The sequence below is a fragment of the Aotus nancymaae genome, unplaced genomic scaffold (genome assembly GCF_030222135.1).
Source record: "Aotus nancymaae isolate 86718 unplaced genomic scaffold, 86718_ANA_hifiasm-v0.15.2.pri h1tg000014l, whole genome shotgun sequence".
Classification (NCBI taxonomy): Eukaryota; Metazoa; Chordata; class Mammalia; order Primates; family Aotidae; genus Aotus; species Aotus nancymaae.
The window spans coordinates 10,324,058-10,344,379 of NW_026988425.1; the positions used below are offsets into that span (position 1 = coordinate 10,324,058).

General features: G+C 36.7%; 1 protein-coding gene across 1 annotated transcript in view; it reads left to right on the plus strand.

Annotated features, from left to right (window-relative positions):
- MARCHF6 (membrane associated ring-CH-type finger 6) overlaps positions 1 to 20,322 on the plus strand; it is an 82,888-nt gene that overhangs the window by 25,831 nt on the left and 36,735 nt on the right. Inside the window, exons 4-12 of the mRNA XM_021675374.2 lie at positions 111 to 254; positions 5,120 to 5,192; positions 8,386 to 8,554; positions 9,608 to 9,797; positions 12,133 to 12,194; positions 12,775 to 12,807; positions 14,900 to 14,951; positions 18,766 to 18,824; positions 20,056 to 20,136. Coding sequence (XP_021531049.1) covers positions 111 to 254; positions 5,120 to 5,192; positions 8,386 to 8,554; positions 9,608 to 9,797; positions 12,133 to 12,194; positions 12,775 to 12,807; positions 14,900 to 14,951; positions 18,766 to 18,824; positions 20,056 to 20,136 — 863 coding nt within the window. The remainder of the gene's footprint in view (positions 1 to 110; positions 255 to 5,119; positions 5,193 to 8,385; positions 8,555 to 9,607; positions 9,798 to 12,132; positions 12,195 to 12,774; positions 12,808 to 14,899; positions 14,952 to 18,765; positions 18,825 to 20,055; positions 20,137 to 20,322) is intronic.

Genomic DNA, 20,322 nt, shown 5'->3' on the forward strand with positions numbered 1-20,322 from the left:
AAAAATTAAGCACAAGGTAAATATTGGAAGTTTAATGTCTATTTTCTATTTATGAATTAAGCTCTTTTGAAATATTCATGAAATTGTAAGTACTTTTTTCCTGCTTATAGTTTATTCTCCAGATATGCCTTCACGGCTTCCAATTCAAGACATATTTGCTGGACTGGTTACAAGTATTGGTACTGCAATACGATACTGGTTTCATTATACACTTGTGGCCTTTGCATGGTTGGGAGTTGTTCCTCTTACAGCATGTGAGTATTCATGCCCCTGGTTGGAGTTATTTAAACATTGCATAAGTATTTAATATTATAAAACAATATCGTATCATATTATTATTTGAATGATGTTTAGTTATTTGACGCCATAATGTCATGTATTAGGAAAGCCTTACTTCGAAGATGTTCAACTGAACTAAGAATGAGTTTAACAGGTCAGTTTCTTGAATTAATGTGGAAAAGAACACAGCATACAGAGAGGCTAACCATGAAAGTTTGTGAAAGAATTCAAAAAGTAAAATCAAATCATAATTAGATTTGAAGTATACTGGAGCTTTCAAGGACTGCAAAAGATGAATTATTTTGGGATTCTGCAACCTTCCTTTAAAAAAATACTCACATGGCCAGGTGTGGTGGCTTATACCTGTAATCCCAGCGTTTTGGGAGGCCAAGGGGGGCGGATCACTTGAGGTCAGGAGTTTGAGACCTGCCTGACCAACATGGTGAAACCCCCTCTCTACTAAAGATACAAAAATTAGCTGGGTGTGGTGGCATGCCTCTGTAATCCCAGCTACTTGGGAGGCTGAGACAGAAGAATCACTTGCACCCAGGAGGCAGAGGTTGCAGTGAGCCGAGATCATGCTGCTGCACTCCAGCCTGGGCGACAGAGTGAGACTTGCCTCAACAAAATCAAGATAAAATAAAAATTAAAAAGTACTCACACATGTAATGGTCCTAAATAGTTGGGAGGCTTATCTTTCAGATATAGGAAGCTCTTTGGGAGGTTGCTATACTAATCAACCCTGCAATCCCGCAGTCCTCTTGGATTCTTTGTTGTTTTTATAGACATGGAGAGAAGTAGATAGTATATGGGTGGCAGAATATATAGAAAGATTCATCAGAGCTAAACAAGAGTTTTAATTAGTATAATTAGTATCCTCATGTCTCCTTATAATATGATACAATAAGCTTGATGACCTATGGAAATGAAATTATTGGGAGATACACCAACTAGCAGAATATAGGTACTGTTGAAGAGTGAGTTAACTAGAAAATTGTACCAAGGAAATCTCACAGGATGTAACTCAGAGGGACAAAGTAGTTACAAGTATGAGAAATACATATTGAGAAATGGAGGCTAGCCTAGTGGAGATGAGGGAACAATTGGTGTCTTTTAGATAGAAAGAGAATGCTGGCCATGGTAAAGGAAAAATCTCACAAACCTAGACATAGTTTCAAGTTTTTCAGAGCTGGGTAAAGTGTTGGTGATGGAGGTATAGAGATTGTATGCTTCCAGATTATCCTACAAAGTAAAGAAAATAAGGGTGGCATCAGACTTAAAATGAGCAGTGTTCAATGCTAGAAGACAATGGAATCTTCAAAATTTGACATTTTTGAACCTAAAATTGCCTTCCTGCAAATTATTCTCAGATCGAAGGAGAAACTACAATTGTTTCAATAGATGTACAGGTTTGGAAAATTTACCACCTTAAACCTTTTTGAAAAAACTGTTTGAGGATATACTTTACTAAATGAGCAAGGAGAGGAGGATGTGAGATACAAAGAAGAAGTGCTTCATATAGCTAAGGCTCAGTTGTTAGTCTACAATAATTAATAGGTTTTGGGTAACAGCCTGGAACTAAAATTCCATATGATCTTAACGTGGGAGAAATTGTGAGGGGAATATAGAAATTAAAGCTTTTAAAATTTCTTATCTCATTTGTGGGGAGATTATAGATGTTCTAGATGTAGGTAGAAAAATATAGTGTGACTATGCATTAAAATACAAGAGTAACCAGAGTCCAGAACTAGACTCACAACTACATTGTTACATGATTAACGACAAAAGTGCCACCACAGATCAGTGGAAAAAAGATGGCCTTTTCCATAAATGGTATAGCAACAACCAGATGGCCATACAGAAAAAAATGAATCATATCATTACCTCAACTTCACCCTAACACAGAAATTAATTTGAGATGAATTAAAAGCCTGAGTGTGAATGTTAAAGAGAAACTTCTAAAATAAAATATAGGCGAATAAGCATAAAAGAAAATACTGATAAATTGAACATAATTAAAATTAAGAACTTCTCTTCATCCTTAGACGCTTAAGAATAAAAGGCAGTTGAATTCTGGCACTCAAAAAAAAAAAAAAATTTGAAAGGCAAGCCCAGCCATGGAGTGAGAGAAGATATTTGCAGTACACATATCCAACGAAGGACTTACATCTAGAGTATATAAAACAATAACAAAGGCAAGCACATCCCAATTAAACAGTGGATAGAAGGTTTGAACAGGTATTTCTGGAAAGATAGCTAAATATACTAAGCCCTCCTATCTGTGGGTTCTGCAGTGCTGAATGTGGAATTTGAGCATCTGCTTATTTTATTATTGAGGCGAGTCCTGGAACCCAGCTAACGTGGATACCAGGGGACAACAATAGCCAATAAAAACATGGAAAAGTGCTCAGCATCATTAGAAAAATGTACACAGAGGGTGACAAGAAATAAAAAGAGTAGACTGTGCCAAATGTTGCTTAGGATGTAGAGCATCTGAAACATGTATACAGTGATCAAGGGGGAGTGCATATGTTGTAACTTTTCGGAAAACCGTTCGGCAATATCTACTGAGGCTAAATATTGCAGATACCTTATGATCTAGCAGTTCCATTCTTGGGAATATAACTAACAGAACAAGAACTTTCTGTTCACTAAAGGACATATATATAAGAATGACCACAGCAGCTTTATTAATAGTACTTAAAAACTAGAATCAGTCAAATGCCTGTTAATAGTAGAATGAGTACATTGTGGTTTATTCATACAATGGAATACTACATAGCAGTGAAAAAAGAACTGACTATCGTGACTTGAAATAACATAGATGAATTTTGCTTCTTTGACAGAAACAAGCCGTGCATAAAATTGTGTGATTGAATGTATGTGAAATTTTAAAACAGGTTAAATTCATCCTATAGTGATAGAGATCTGAATAGTGATTACCTTTTGCAGGGGCTGTTGACTGGGAAGGAGCTTGAGGGAGCCTTCTGGGGAGCTGAAAGTATGGAACATCTTGATTTGGGTGGTAGTTACCCAGGATATATATATTTTAAGAATTCACCCATCTGTACACTTAAGATTTATGTAAAAATATACTTTAATAAAGACATAAGAAAACTCAAGGGCAACTGCTAGAAGAATAGAAATAGGATGATCAGTTTTTCATCCTGGGAACTGGGAGTGGGAAACAGCAAATAAAATTTGGAAATTTCAAACAAAGGCAGGAAAGAAAGGAAGGGTAGGCAGAGGAGGGAAGTAGGGAAATAGATAAATATATCTGTAATCATAAGGGTTTAGAGTTCTCTATTACAAAAGAGAACTCCATAAATGTGTAGGTATAAAACTTGCACTACAAGAGAATATACAAAGCAGCACAGGTTAATACTAAAGAGATAGAAAAATAATTTTGTTAGCAAGTGGCTAACAAAAAGCCAGAGCAATGTTAATCAGTCAGATATCATTCAAATGCATTAAATGGGGCAAAGCATTATATTTCATATTAATAAAAGGCATAATTCATTAAGAAAATAGAATTAAAGAACTTTTATATACTAGAAAACTGGGCCTTGAAATATGTAAAGCACTCACAGCCATAGTGGAAGACTAACGTGCCTCTCTGAAATCAGTAGATCAAATTGGCAAAAGTAAAGACTTACAAGACTTAACACAGTTATTAATCACAAGCTTGATTTCTGTTCTAACTTACTTATATTCAGATACACACATGTAATTTAAATTACATCACACGATACGTATTCTGTAACTTTTCTCTTTACCTTACCATCGTACCCCGGCTGTCTTTCCATTTTAAGTGCGTGTTCTGCTGTCTTACTATTTTTTTTAATGACGCACAGCACTGTATTAGGGGCTACTGCATATGAACTCATTTACCTATCTAAACATTTAGTTTGATGTCAGTTTTACATTGTTAAAAGCATACTTGTGTGAGTATTTTATACACATGTAAGTAATTTTTATTACAGAAAATCTTTTCTTACCTTTCCATTTTGACTTGGTTTTGAAAACAGCCATTTAAGTCACTGAAAATTTCTGATACAAGGTTTTATAGGGAATGCTTAAGGTACTAAACAAATACTGGTTTGCAAGAAAGCCTCAGGTTTTTATTCTTGTGCCCCATTTTCAAATCTGTGGTCTGTTATCTCATTCTGTTTAGAATTCTGCCTTTCTGACTAAAAGACTTTCTGCCTTTTCTGACAAAGATGGTAAGGGAATAGCAGTACATTCACCCATACTTTGTCTTTCCCTAAATGGCCAGAATTTAGAATAATATATTCTATATTTTAGAGGACCTGTGAATCTGTGCTTTTAAAATATTGATTGTCAGGTTGCCATTTATGGCATTGCAGTACATACTCTACTGAAAAATTCTCTTAATTTCAAAGACTTGTACCTCCAAAATGGAAACCTTTTATTTTCATGAGCAGACTTAATGAATTTTGGAATTCCAGAATTAAAAAATGATTTATATTATAATTTTGGTGATCTTCAGTGTAGATTTTTCTTTTCAAACATCTATGCTCATTCAATTAAAAAAAAAAAAAAAAAGCAAGTAAACCTGGAGAGAATCTAAGTGGTAAACATGATTGTGTAACATTTACTCTTCATTGTCACTATATTTGTGCTTGACCATGTTTTTAAAACTTTCGTATTTTGAGACTCAGACTTGTAAAGACTAATATTTTGAGACTCAGGCTTGTAAAGACTAAATGTTTATTTCAGTGGCATTTGTGGCGTTCCACTTTACCTGTTCTTTCTTGAGCAGCTCTATGAGTTGTTGATGTGAGTTGTGACTGTATGCCCTCATGCTCTTTTTTGGTAGGCCGCATCTACAAGTGCTTGTTTACTGGCTCTGTGAGCTCACTACTGACACTGCCATTAGATATGCTGTCAACGTGAGTATTGAACCTGTGTGACAAATATTGCATAGTGTAGACGATGTTTGCTTTTTTCTTCGCATATTTATTTTTGTTATAATTTGTAAATTATGTTTTGAGGACGAGTAATTTATGTCTGTTATACCAACAGTTATAGCTACATTAGAAGTAGCTGATAAATGTAAATGACATTTCTTTTAAAATATATGTGTTTTTTGGGACTGTTTTGTAATGATGGGATGACTTTTTAAATAGGCTGTCATGCAGTTTCAGATACATACTACTGTCTTATGTTCATATAAGGAGGGTTCTTTTTTTTTAAGACAGTCTTGCTCTGTTTTACCTAGGGTAGAGTACAGTGGTGTGATCTCTGTTCACTGCAGCTTACACCTCCTGGGTTCAAGTGATTCTCCTGCTTCAGCCTCCTGAGTACCTGGGATTACAGGCACCCGCCACCACAACCAGCTAATTTTTGTATTTTTTTTTATTTTGAGACAGGGTCTGGCTCTGTCACACAGACTGGAGTGCAGTGACACAATCAGCTCACTGCAGCCTCTGCCTCCTGGGTTCAAGTGATTCTCCTGGCTCAGCCTTCTGAGTAGCTGGGATTACAGGCGTGTGGCACCCAGTTCGACTATTTTTTAAAATATTTTTAGTGGAGATGGGATTTCACCATGTTAGCCAGGCTGGTGTTAAACTCCTAATCTAAAGTGATCTGCCCGCCTGGGCCTCTCAAAGTGCTGGGATTACAGGCGTGAGTCACTGTGTTTGGCCAAGAGTTAATTTTAACGTGTGTTTTTAATATACGCATTTGAACTCAGGTATATTTTTAAAATTTTTTCCATAATTTTTAGAATATAAATGCTAAAACTTGCCTGTAGTTACTTTACTGTATCTTGACATTAAGCATTGTTGCTTGCCTTATATTGGCAGGCTTCTTTTTCCCTCTGACTTAATTGGCTTGAGAGTTGCTTGAATTGCTTTCATTAGACTACTCATTGACTCCAGAGGAACACTGGAGGCCTGGTGGGGATAGTCGAAAGAAATTATAAACATGGCTTGGTTTTAACAGTTTGAAAAAATCTAGCCAGTTTTTCTGATAGAAGTTGTAACTAAACTTACTTTTTTTCTGAATAATATTTTATATTCTCTATAGATTTTTTTTCTGCAAAATTTTACTTTAAATTTCCTTAATGTCTTATAAGTTGTTGTATATTCTGTAACTCAGTAATTGAGGTCATCTGTAGGTGCACTGTGTCACTTAATCTATTGCTGCAAAACAAACTGTCCCAAACCGTAGTGGCTTAAAACAACTACCATTTTATTTGCTTATAATTCTGGAGTCAGCAGTTTGGGCTGGGCTCAGCTGAGCCTTTCATCTTTTGGGCTTGTCTAGGTCACTGAGCTGTTTTACTGGGACTTAATGATCTAAGGTGGTTTGTCTGAGATGTCTTGGTTCTCCTCCTAAGGCCTCTTATCTTCTAGAAGGCTAGTGGGACTTCTTTACATGGTAGTCTCAGGGCAGCATTCTAAAAGGGCAGGAATGGAAGCTTGCAAGCCCTCTTCTGAGCTCTGGAATTTGGGCAGCATCACCTTTGTCCAGAGTGAAGGAATAAGGGAAAAGGACTCTAATGTTTGTCACCAAATGTTTAATATCTGTAATAAAAAGGATTATTGCTGATGGCAAGGAAGAGGTAAAGGGGATATTTTGGTCCCAACCTTTCAGAATTTAATGGCCTGGAGAGTTCCTTAGTAAAGTGGTAGTTTGAATACCTCTTGATTTAGGACATATTGAAGACCGTATTCTCCTAGGGGCCATGCCGATTTAGTTAAAGTTTGGAGCTGCTGGGTCAAGGTCTACCAAATTAACACTTCCTGTGGTTTTCTATGGAGGGAAAACGTGATTCCATTAAAATACTGGATTTTCTGAGGGCTAACGTTCCAGAGGTTTTTGAGTTATCTGAATAATTCTGAAATCATAAACATGGACTAGGGAAGGAAAGCTAAGCCTCTTAATAGAGGAAAAAGACAAAATGGTCCTCAGTATGACAATACTTGGTGCATTTTCTTGTATGATTACTAAAGGAAACATACTTCACCTTTCTGGATTTGTTGAGAAACTAATATACTTTTGGTGCATTTGCAGTTAGCATCAAAACTTCATTTGCTTTCTAAGTGAAAAACTTCTTCTTTTTTTTTTTTTTTTTTGAGATGAGTCTCACTCTGTCTCCCAGGCTGGTGTATAGTGGCTCAATCTCGGATCACTGCAACCTCCGCCTTCTGAGTTCAGGTGATTCTGCTTTTTGAGATGGAGTCTCACTCTGTCACCCAGGCTGGAGTGCAGTGGCTCAATCTCAGCTCACTGCAACCTCTGCCTCCTGGGTTCAAGCAGTTTTGCTGCTCAGCCTCTTGAATAGCTGGAATTACAGGCGCATATCACCATGCCCAGCTAATTTTTGTATTTTTAGTAGAGACGGAGTTTCACTCTGTTGGCCAGGCTCGTCTCAAACTTACGACCTCAAGTGATCTGCCTGCCTTGGCCTCCCAAAGTGCTGGGATTACAGGTGTGAGCCACCACGCCTGGCCAAGTGTGACAGACTTCTATAAAATTTATAATAGTCCTCTTTGTCTTACGCATGGCATACTGAGTATTTCTCAGCCTTCATTATTTAATGTTGTCATTAGATTTTTCTGGGGGTGCTTCTCTTTTCTGATTTGATGATTCTGTTAATTTGTGTGGGTTCAGGTGTCAGCTAATCAAGTTTTAAAACTTGTGTAAAGATACAGAAATTCTTAGAGTTGGACAGAGTTTTTAACCTTTGGTAAATTAGATAAATTTAATGCATGGCTTTTGTCAGGTGTCAGGCTGCTTTTGTCTTTTCTGCTTGTGCCTTTCTGTTTCTAGGCCACGTTCAAAAGATAGGCTATGGATAGCTAATTTCCATATAGTTCTGATAGTATTTGATGCCTAAATAAGATATAAAATACAAGTAAGTAAATATATATAGGTTCTCATATAAATAGAATTTCACCATCATCACAAATAATTCTTTTGGAGAAACTTGAGATTTTCATCCAAAAAATTATGATTTATTTTTCTGGCTTTTTTTTTTTTTTTTTGAGACTTTAGTGTAAAAGAAAACTTTTTACCTTTGTTTTCCTAATTTTAAGTGTTCTTTTGAGTAATTATATGTACTTTTTTTTTTAATAGGGAAAATTTGTTGGCAGATTGTTTGCAGGGTTGTTTTGTGGTGACATGTACCCTGTGTGCATTCATCAGCCTGGTGTGGTTGAGAGAGCAGATAGTCCATGGGGGAGCACCAATTTGGTTGGAGCATGCTGCTCCACCCTTCAATGCTGCGGGACATCACCAAAATGAGGTAACTCCCCCACCCCAAAATTTATTTAGGTAGTTCATGGAAATTATTGTCTCTAAGACTCAAACTTTTGACTTCCAGGTCCCTTATAATTCATTTGTTATTACAAAGAAGGGCAGTGGAAAGGTTTGGGTGAAGATTAAGAGAGATGTGAAAAATCAAGAAAGTGATATTATGATTTTCTAGCTCTTAATTTTCTAGCTCTTAATTTTCTAGCTAGTTTGGAAACAGCATTAGGGGGTTTACTAAAGTCCATATGCAGTCTTACCCACTGAGCAGAAATTTGAAAACATTTCCTCAAGTGTTTGATAACAGAGAATTAAGTTTTATATATATATGTGTGTGTGTGTGTGTGTGTGTGTGTGTGTGTGTGTGTATGTAAGGTTTTTAAAAAATGTATTTTCATCCCTGATGTTGTCAGTAAAGACAAAAGATGTCTTATAAAAAGGTTATTTTTGAGAGAGCTAGATTTCTTAACCATTTTCTATGATGCTTTGTGAACTGTTGATTCCTTAACTATACCGAATGAATATGTACATGAAGTGAGGTTATGTTCTTATATACTAAAATTGATCCTACATTGGATACATTTAAAAAAGATATCTTTGAAAGATTTTCTTTTTTAAAAAAAATTTAGTATGGTTTATATTTGTTTTCTAGTTTTTTTGTTTGTTTTGGGTTTTTGAGATTGGGTCTTGCTCTGTCACTCAGCCTGGAGTGCAGTGACATGATCATACCTCACTGCAGCCTCACAGCCTCCGGGCTCAAGAGATCCTCCTACCTCGGCCTCCTCAGTAGCTGGGACTACAGGCACAAACCACCATGCTGGGCTAACTTTTAAATTTTATGTAGAGACAGGGTCTTGCTGTGCTGCCCAGGCTGGTCTCGAACTCCTGGGCAGTCCGCCTGCCTCAGCCTTCCAAAGTGCTGGGATTACAGGCATGAGCCACTATACCCGGCCTGATTTTTTTTTTTTTAAATGTAAGAATAATGTAATTTGGAAATAGCAAAATAGATAAGTAGATCTAAATTTCTGGACTTTTCTGTGATTTTTAGGCTCCAGCAGGAGGAAATGGTGCAGAAAATGTTGCTGCTGATCAGCCTGCTAACCCACCAGCTGAGAATGCAGTGGTGGGGGAAAACCCTGACGCCCAGGATGACCAGGCAGAAGAGGAGGAGGAGGAGAACGAGGAGGAAGATGATGCTGGTGTGGAAGATGCGGCAGATGCTAATAACGGAGCTCAGGGTAATGGCTGCTTGTATGTCCTCACTCTTCCTTCAGCACTGCAAATCTGCTCTCAATTTGCATAGAGGAAAAGAACTGGTGTTTTCAAATTTTAATGTTCTGAAATTCTATTTCTAACTTATTTTTACTTTATTTTGGCACACTGGCATTTATGGAAGTATATATGCATAAATATGGTTTTTTTTTCCTATGAAGCAGGGCATGTTTTGTGTTTTGAAATCCTTTTTACACAGGACTTTTTTATAGGATAGATAGGAGGAAGTTATTTTTTACGTTGGATTAGGTACTACTTTTTTAAAAATAAAGGACTTTGATACAGATTTACCTCATTTATTTGCTTTTCTTTTTCCATGTCCCTTGAGTCAGTGCAACTTTTAAAATTGAAAAAGATAGGCCGGGCACGGTGGCTCACGCCTGTAATCCCAGCACTTTGGGAGGCCGAGGTGGGTGGATCACGAGGTTAAGAGATCGAGACCATCCTGGTCAACGTGGTGAAACCCCGTCTCTACTAAAAATACAAAAAATTAGCTGGGCATAGTGGCGCGTGCCTGTAATCGCAGCTACTCAGGAGGCTGAGACAGGAGAATTGCCTGAACCCAGGAGGCGGAGGTTGCGGTGAGCCGAGATTGCGCCATTGCACTCCAGCCTGGGTAACAAGAGCGAAACTCCGTCTCAAAAAAAAATAAAATTGAGAAAGAATCTTCAAGTGTATACTGAAGACAAGGTGCCATCTAAAGAAATCAGATGTCTCATGTTCTAGCAGTGTTAACTCTAGAATGTAAAAGGAGATTCAAGACAGGAGGCAGATGGATCACCTGACGTCAGGAGTTCAAGAGCAGCTCAGCCAACATGGTGAAGCCCCATCTCTGTTAAAAATACAAAAAATATCTGGGTGTGGTGGTGTGCGCCTGTAATCCCAGATATTTGGGAGGCTGAGACAGGAGAATCTCTTGAACCCAGCAGGTGGATGTTGCAGGGAGCCGAGATCCCGCCACTGCACCTCCAGCCTGCATGACAGAGCAGGACTCCATCTTGAAAAAAAAAAGGTCGAGGTCAGGGTCTGCTCGTCAGCTGTCGGTCACTCACTTCCTTTCCTCTCTCCCACCAGAGTTTTCCTGTCAAGCTTTGCACTGTCTCTGGGTCTACTTGACATGCCTGATATTTGAGTGTCTCTTTGTGTCAGGCAATGTTAGACACTAAGCATATAACTGTGACCAAAACATTAGGCCGCTGCATTCCCAAAGTTTCTGGTTTAGTGAAGAAGTAGAAAATACATGTCGTGATAAGTGTTGTGCAGGTTGCTCTGAGGATGCTGTTGGGGAGAGACCTATTTAATTTTTTTGAGACAAGGTTTTGCTCTGTCACCGGGCTGGAGTACAGTGGCATGAACCCAGCTCACTGTAGCCTTGACCTTTTGGGCTCAAGCGATCCTCCAACCTCAGTTCCAAGAAGCTCGGACTACGGGTGTGTGCACCATGCCCAGCTAATTTTTTTTTTTTTTTGTAAAGATGAATTCTTCCTGTTGTCCTGGCTGGTCTTGAATTCCTGGGCTCAAGTAATCCTCCTGCCTTGGCCTCCCAAAGTGCTAGGATTACAGGCATGAGCCATTGTGCCTCACCTAGACCTATTTTAAATAAGGTTTCCCAGGTAGCTCAGAGTATGTGATATTTGAGCTGAGACCTCTGAAGGATGAGAAAAAGTGACTTGTGTAATGGGAACGGGGGCCTTTGCAGGAGAGGTCAGAGGCTCTTAAGAATGCAGTCTGCTGCTACCCTAGGGCCTGGCCATTGTTTCTCTCTCTTGATCTAATATAGTAGCTCCTAACTATTCTTTCTCCTTCCATTCTTGCTCCACATAGTTCATGTTACTCTGCTGCCTTTAAATCTTTAAGTAATTTTCCCATTATATTACTAAAGAATAAAATCCAGACTCCACATTCCTATTGATCTGATTTCTGTCTGTCTACTACCCTCATCATCACTCAGAATGTGCTAGTCCCCTGGCTTCCTTACTTTTCTCAAATCTGCCAGATTCTTTCCTGACTTAGAGCTATTGAATTCCTCTCTTTCACATAACCCTATTTATTCCTTTTCTAGCTTTTATCTCAATCTAGGATTACCTTCTTTTATATGTATTATTTATTTATATGTATGTTTTAATTCTTATTTGTTCCCTGACAAGCAAATACTCAGTATTGAAATATGGCTTAGCTTCTGAACAACAGCTTACAAAGTACCAAATTTTACTATTTTTAGTGCATTTTACTGTTTTTTATTAATTATTATTTTTAGTTCAAATTCCATCAGTAACCTTTAAATTGCAATTATATTTTCAGATGACATGAACTGGAATGCTTTAGAATGGGACCGAGCTGCTGAAGAGCTTACATGGGAAAGAGTATGACCTTTTTCTGTCAACTATCCTGGTGTTTTAATCCTAAAATATATTTTAAACTTTGATATATTTAATATACACTAATTTTATAGTTACAGTTGATGAAAAGTTACTAGAATTTTCATTCCTAGAGAAAGTTAAGTCATATACTTTTTGTGGTGAAAATATTGTGACGTTGGTGGCTTTTTTTGTATCTTACAAAACCTTGATGTTTTACCTAAAATTGTGGACTTTTGAAAAACAAAGTAACAATTTAAATTTAAGTAGTATTTTCATGTTTTAGTTGACAAAATAATATAGTTGTATTATGAAGTCTTGATTAGCTCTATATCATCAGTAACAAATCCAAGATGGAATTTTTTTAGACTTTATAAATCATATAATTTTGAATAAAAGGAGACCCAAAATATAAAACACTCATAAACAAATTTTTTTATTTTCTGAAAATGATAGGAGGTATTGGGAAGTAGTTGATGAGGACTATGTTTAAAGATATTGAAAGAAAATGAGTTTTTTTTCATAAATTAGAATAGAAAATTCTGTTGCATCTTGAATTAATGCATATCATTTTTGTTTATTTTAGATGCTAGGACTTGATGGATCACTAGTTTTTCTGGTAAGTAAAACTAATTCTTTTTAATAACAGAATTGGAGTTATCTTAGTGATTCAGAAACTTCACATTTATAGTATATGGTAAAGGTCTAGATGCCCTTTGGCTTTTGCTTACTTTATATGTTGAAGATTGTATGTTTTGTGTGCTGAAAATACTGAAAAAGCATATAGGCAATAACTATTTAAAAAAAATTATTAAATATTTGATTTTTAGCAAAGAAAATAAACTCCAGAGTTAATAGTAGTTAAAAAGAACTTGGTCTTCTTTTAAAGTTTCATCTTGCAATGTTTATTGCCTGTACTGGTGGAAGCAAAGCAGTTTTGCATAGTTTTACAGTGAAAGCCCCCCAGGCTGATGTTAGGTTTTCCTGTTTGCTGAACTCCACCTGTCTTTACCTAGGAACTCTGCCTTGTTAGTAAAGATTGCAACTCTAAGGTGAGGAGCAGTTCTTTAAAGAACTTGTTCTTTAAAGAAAACTTGTTCTTGCAGGTAGCAGAACCCCTACTGGTTGAAACATTAATTTAACAGGAAGTCCAGAGGAAGAATGGGCTTGAGCGTTGCTTGATCTATAGGCCCAACGATGTCATCAGAGTCCCAGATATCTCTGTCGATCTCCTTTGCTGTCCTCAGTGTTGGCCTTCTCCTCAGGCTGGCTGCAGATGAGGATGTTGAATTTAACAGTGTGTGGATTTTTAGGAACATATCTGATATAATTCCACAGTTTTGTGGGAATGTGATATTAATGAGTGTCTAGTCATGGTTTGATCACAGTCAGTATAGAAAGCATTATTTGCCCACATACTGATTTATATTTCTTACCCCATCAGTTCCTCATAAATGAAGGACAGAAGTCATTAAGGTAGTGGTGTTGACTCAAACCCATGTGAGTTATTCACAGGATGAATTCATTCAGTAAAAAATACTTAATATGTATAGTGTGCCAGCTATTGTGATAGGCACTGGGGAATTCAGTGATTAATGAGACAGAGTCCCTGTTTTCAAAGATGCTCTATAGTGTGGTAGAGAGAAATGAACATATAAACAAGGAATGTTTTGGAGGTATGTGTTAGACTCAGTGACAGAAAGTATGCATACGACACAAGAGGGGCACAAAAGAGGTCTTGATTAGGTGTTTCTTAGTGGAACGGAGTTCGTCAGCAGGAAGTTTTCAGTGAAGATTAACTTAGACGTTGAAGCATAACAAATGTTGGAGATAGGGAAAATTTAGGAGCCATGAAGGCAGAGAGGTTGGAAAAATTGAGCCAACCTAGTGAGAAGAAACGTAGTAGTCATTTACAAACTAATCACCCTTCTAGCTGATTGGATTTGTAGACGATTAGGGGACCTGAACAGAGAAATCTTTAAACAAAAGCTTTTTGGAAGGATCCTTTAACTTGATGGTTGGGGAAGGTTGTGGGCATGAATGAATGGACTTGGGCAGTCTGGTCAGTGTCAGCATGGGGCATAAAGTGTGTGTGTAACATGGCTGAAGGAATAGGCAGATAGCTGTCACAGACGTGACAGTATGTAACTGTGAGAGGGGACCAGATGGTCAGGTGAGACAGGACAAAGAAAGTCAGGACACCTTAGGGAGTGGAGGGACCAGAGGAGAACAAGCTAGAGTTCTCCAAAGGGGAGGTAGCCAGGCAGTAGTGACCCTGCAGGTGTCATGAAAGCAGAATGGACATTGAAAGAAACACTGCAGTTGACATTAACATGATGTTTACAATTAATTTGGCTTTCAAATTTTTCTCCATTTGGAATTTTTCAGTGTCATTTGATTTAAATGAAATCCAGTATTATTAACATCTGTGTAATTTACCATAGATTATTTCTAAAAAGGAAATGTTTATAAATGAATTTGTTTTTTCTACATGTAATATTTTGAACTTTGAGTTTTATTAGGCTTAGTTATATAAGCTAATGAAAAATGAAAGTTATATTATTTCTAGATTGAAATCCCAAAACAATAGAGGGAAAATTTCAGTCTTAGCTAATTTTAGTATTTGGCTATAGCTAAATAAGTGGAGTAGTCCAGTTAAACATATGTTAAATATGAATTCAATATGCTTTATTGATGCTTTTTTCCTTTAGGAACATGTCTTCTGGGTGGTATCTTTAAATACACTGTTCATTCTTGTTTTTGGTAAGTTGTGTTTGTGCTTTTTTTAATAATATTATGGTAGGAATTTAGTTTTGTAGGAACCTTGTTATAGGTTTATTTTTAATTTTTTAATTTTTTAGCATAGGAATAAATACTAAGTGGTATATGAAAATAGTTTCAGATAGGAATCCTGTGTAGATAGGCCCCAGACAGACAGATACTTTCTCAAGCAGCAGTGACTGCAGTTACCTACCTGTCTCTGCTTCTGTTGGGCATTTGTGTCTTTTTTTGTAGAAGCTGGTTTTAGACTGACTTGAGAATATACAGTTTTCTACTTCTGAAATTAGTTTTGTGCTGATTGTCTGTGTGCTCTTCCCTATGGCAGAAGATCTTGTTTTCATCTGTCAAATTCCTGACCAAGGCCTTCTAGAGACCTTGACTTGGGTGCTGTTATCAGAGCTGGATGTAGACTTGTGGGAAGGCAGTAAGCCTTCCCCAAATGTGAGCGCCCCTTAGAACCAGATTCCAGCACGTGCAAAATCACTTCCAAATACTTCTGTGAGGGCAGCTGTGAAGATTCTGTGACAACACACAATAGTCCCTCCCATTGGGAGTATTGGAGAAAGAAAGGTGAGGTTGATGAAACACTGTTGATGAGGTTTCTCTCCTTTCCAGAAGAGGTAAGGAAAACTAAATTGAGTAAATCAAGGCCTTAGAGTTCAGTTTCTGTATCTTTTAGGGATGAGGAGGTAGAGTCTGATAGAATGGGGTTATTGTTAGGGGTCCTATGATTTGTGTCTGAGACCTCAGGCAGCATGTCTCGATATAGGGATAATCTATGAACAATTCCTTCCTTAGTACCTGTGATTTACCCCTCAGCTCTGCTGAAGAGGATGAGTAGAGATTTCCCCAGGCTTCTTCCACCAAATTCCAAGTTATTTTGCTCTGTTGAGGACTACATTGTGACCTGTAAAGCAGATGTCTTTAATAAGAAGCCATGTGGTCTAAGGGGCTTTGAATATTTGGACTGAGGATGAGACCAAAAATTGATTTCTGTATATTATCTGTAAAAGAGAAAGGGAAATTTACTTGTATATTGCTAACAAAGTATTTTGCATAACCTGCATTGATTTCTTAATTTTTAGTAGACACTCAAAAATGTGCAGATTTAATAGGAAGCTCATTCTTTATTCTCCTTGCATGTGGGGGTGTCTGTATGTTATTCTGCGTTTATTTTTTGTTAGGTAAAATAATTCATATATAGACTGTGAAACTGATCTTTATTTTTATTTTTTTGAGAGAAAAATTTATAGATTTAAGTCTTTACTCTTGCAGAAAAGCTTAATGCTAAATTGATGTTTGGAGAAACAGGTCACATTTAAAACATGAATTATACAAATAAGAACTCTCATTTATAGAAGTCAAATCTAAGTAAAGGTTTTTCTAATATAACCTCCTGAGCTTATACTGCGAAAAAAATTTTCTTAGTAAACTTATGTTTTATTACATAGTTAGGATCTTTTGAAATAAAATAAGTTTTCTTCCATTAGGAACATACTTTTTCTTTTAATCATTGGGATTTAAACACCCTCATGTTTTTTTCCTGCATGGGTTCCTCTGCTGGAAGTTTTCTGCAGGCAATTTTTTGGCTCTTGTAGTCATATGCTTTACAGAAATGTAATCTGACCAAGCTCTGGTCTTCCTGCAGAAGGCGACAGTCTTGAAAAACTGTCCTTAATTTCAGGATGCCTTTCCATTAGTGTGTGTGTAATGGGATGGAAATTGATTGTTGCAACTGGTATTTAATGTTAATCATTCTTTAATACATCTGCAAATAGAGTTAAAACTTGACCCTCCCAGGGGCCTAGTTGAGTCATCTTCAGACTGGGATATGAGAACAAAATAGGCAAAATTCAACATACAGTTTTTTCTTCTTGCCTTTTAAAATTTCTTATGCTTTATAGTACACACAGTATATTAGTAAACTAATATATATATATATATACATATATATATATATATATATATAATTTGTAAATGAATTTAAACATATTGAGGATACATGTTCAGAAAGATTCAGCCGGGTGCAGTGGTTCATGCTTGTAATCCCAGCACTTTGGGAGGCCGAGGTGGGTGGATCACAAGGTCAGGAGTTCAAGACCAGGCAAGATGGTGAAACCCCGTCTCTACTAAAAATACAAAATATTAGCCAGGCATGGTGGCGGGTGCCTGTAACCCCAGCTACTTGGGAGGCTGAGGCAGAGAATTGCTTGAACCCAGGAGGTAGAGGTTGTAGTGAGCCAAGATCGCACCACTGCAGCCTGGGTGACAGAGTGAGACACTGTCTCAAAAAAAAAAAAAAAAAAAAAATTACTACCATGGAATACTGAGAAAGGGTTAGAAGCCAGATCCCTAGTGCGTTCACTCTGATTTCTGCTTTCATGATTGAGTTCCCCACTTCCTTAGTAATCTATTATGCTGTTGAGTTTTTTCTACCATAAAGAAAAGATAACTACATTTTATTATTAAGAATGAAGTAAAATTTGGCCAGAAAGACTTGAGGAAAAAGAAGACTGTAAAAATTCTCAATAAAGATTTTAAGAAGATTTTCATACTTAGCCATAATGCTGTTATTTCACCTTACAAATTTACTAGAATTTCTTTAATATTTCCTAATAATCCATCATATTTAAAATTTCTGGGTTGTCCCTTTAGATACCGTTTTGCATTGGTTTATTTTAATGAAGATCCAAATCAGGTCCACATACTACTTTTAGTTGTTAAGTCCCAAGTTGTCAGTCTTTTAATCTAGAGTACTCTTCTCTTTGCTTCCCCCAACCCACCCTACTTGGCCATTGATTTGTTGCTAGGATTAGGTTAACTTCCTTCTGTCCATCTGCTTCCTGGATATCCTCTGCTTTTATCCTTTGTCTCCCATATTTCTCTTAAACCTGAAATCAGATCAAAGGGCCTTATTAGATTCAGGTTTGATACAACTGGAACAAATTCTTCACTGGTCACACTGTGCCTATTAATAGGATATGTGAGGATCTGAGGTACATGGTATTGGATTGTCCACTTTTAACACTGGATTCAGGCGATATCAACCTGAGCCTGTAATCTTAGGTTTTATTTTTCCCTTTACCGTTAGAAAGTAGTCTGTTGGGAGTGGTATTTTTATGTCTTATAGTGTTCCATCAGCCTTCCACTTAATGATTTTTATTAGCTCTTGATGATTCTTGCCAGAATTATTTACTTCATTAAGGGTGGCAAAATGGTGATTTTTAAATTGTCATTTTTTTTACATTTATTGGCTGGCTTTTCTGTAAAGAAGAAATTCTTATTAATTTGGGTCTCTTTGGTCAACCCGAACCTGTTTGTCCAGGACAAGTAGGACAGATGCTCATTTTTCCCCCCTTAATTTTAGTTTTCAGAATAAGGAATTGGTACATTAACTACTCCCATTGGTGTGCTAAGTGCTTCCAAAACATGAAAGTGTTTTCTTTGATGTTGCTTTTTCTCTTTTCGTGATTATTATTGTTTTGGGCTTTTCCTTTTTTGAGCATCATAAACTCATGAATTTGTGTATGTTCGGTGTTTTTACATCAGTTTTAGTCATTATCCTCTCTGGCCTGTTTTCACAGTGGTTTCTGTGTTGTTTTGGCACGGCCCGATTAGACCTTAATAACTTTGTTGTTCTCTAGTTACAGAGAATGTCCTAGGCCGTATATTTTTAGCCTAGTTCTGGACTCTTTCATTTCTCCAAGAAGCCCTCATTCCTTTTAGTGGGGGATTGTAATAGGAGTGTTCATTGTTTTGATGTTGACGTTTTTATTGAATTTTCCCCCCCTTTTAGCATTTTGCCCTTACCATATTGGTCATTTCTCCCTTGTTGGTTTGGGATTTGAAGAACACGTGAGTATAATACTTTTACAAACTTACTTTCATTCATTACTCCCAAATTTGATTATTTATTAATCAAATATTAATCAGATAATCAAATAGTATTCGAAAGAGTTACTTCATTTCTCAATTGGCATTTTGCGAGGGAATAGTTAGCCAATACTGTCTTATTCTTTTTTTAAAAAAAATAACAGCAGCTCAAGAGATAGTGGTCATGTTGCTAACTAATGAAAATGTGCTCTGAAATCCATTCAGCTGGGTGGGCCTGAGGCATACTGTGGAAAGTTTTCCACAAGCTGATTTTCCATTCATCTCATGAACTTGTATGTTCTCTTCTTTCCCTTTCCCCAGGTGCCCCCTGCTGAATTTAGAAAAGTAACAATATATCAGTCAATTTTAAAAGGGTAGACTATTGGAATGACGGGTTATAGTGTTTTCTAGAGTGCTTTAGTTTTGACATTTTATTATTATTTTTCAGAGGTAAATAAATTTTGGAAAGATTATTACTTCTCTTGAGGCCCTAGAATAATTCAGTCTTTTAAGGAAGAGTTGACTATCTGGGATCATCTGCTCAGTTTGTATATATGAGACCAGAGAGATCACATTCTGAAGTGTTATAATATTTAGTACACCTCTGATTATCACTAGTTGAATGCAAGAACTTAAAAGGTTCAGATCAGTGTTTTGAAAAATTTTGACTTTCCAAGCTATTGCCACTTGCTATCTAAAACTTGGGAACCAAAAAATACCAATAGGCATTGCTACTTTCAGAATTCTTACTGACTGTAAGTTGAGAATGGAACAGATTTGCAGAGCAAGGGAAACTTGAACAGTTATTTCTAGTGGTAGGAAATGAAGTGACTAGGATATTACCAAGCTGGTGGGCGACTTGAGCAGTATGCTCCTGCTTTCAGTGGTTAGTCTTTAGCAAATCTGCTTTAGAGTGAGAATAAAGGGCAGGCTGATGTATTACAGTGCTCTTGTTTTAGTAAAATTTAATTCACTCTACTTTTATTTTGTCTCCTTGGGTAAAGTGTTATTTTTTCTTCATTTGTTAGCAATATATAACAGTGAGAGAATCTGGTTTTCAGAGATGTCATCCAAAGGGAATTTTACAGTTGTTTTCTAGTTACAAATTGTCTAGACAGTTCACTTTTATTCATTTGGATTGTTTAATATGGGAAAACTGGGATGTAGGACATGTGGTAAAATTAAATTTTATTTACTTTTTTCTTATTTCCAGGTCCAAGCATCTCATTTTGAAGGCCTAATCACCACCATAGTTGGGTATATACTTCTAGCAATAACACTGATAATTTGTCATGTATCCTTTAATGAACCAACTTGGGTGTTCAGTAATCTTATTCATACCAAAGAACTCTTCATTAATGGTGAAACTTGTCTCTCTCCTTGTTCTCTTGGTGAAAGTTGTAGGTATTTGCAGTAAGGGTCAGTGTAGACAAAATGTGAAATAAATTAATTCTGTCAAAAAATACTAACTAAGTAGTTG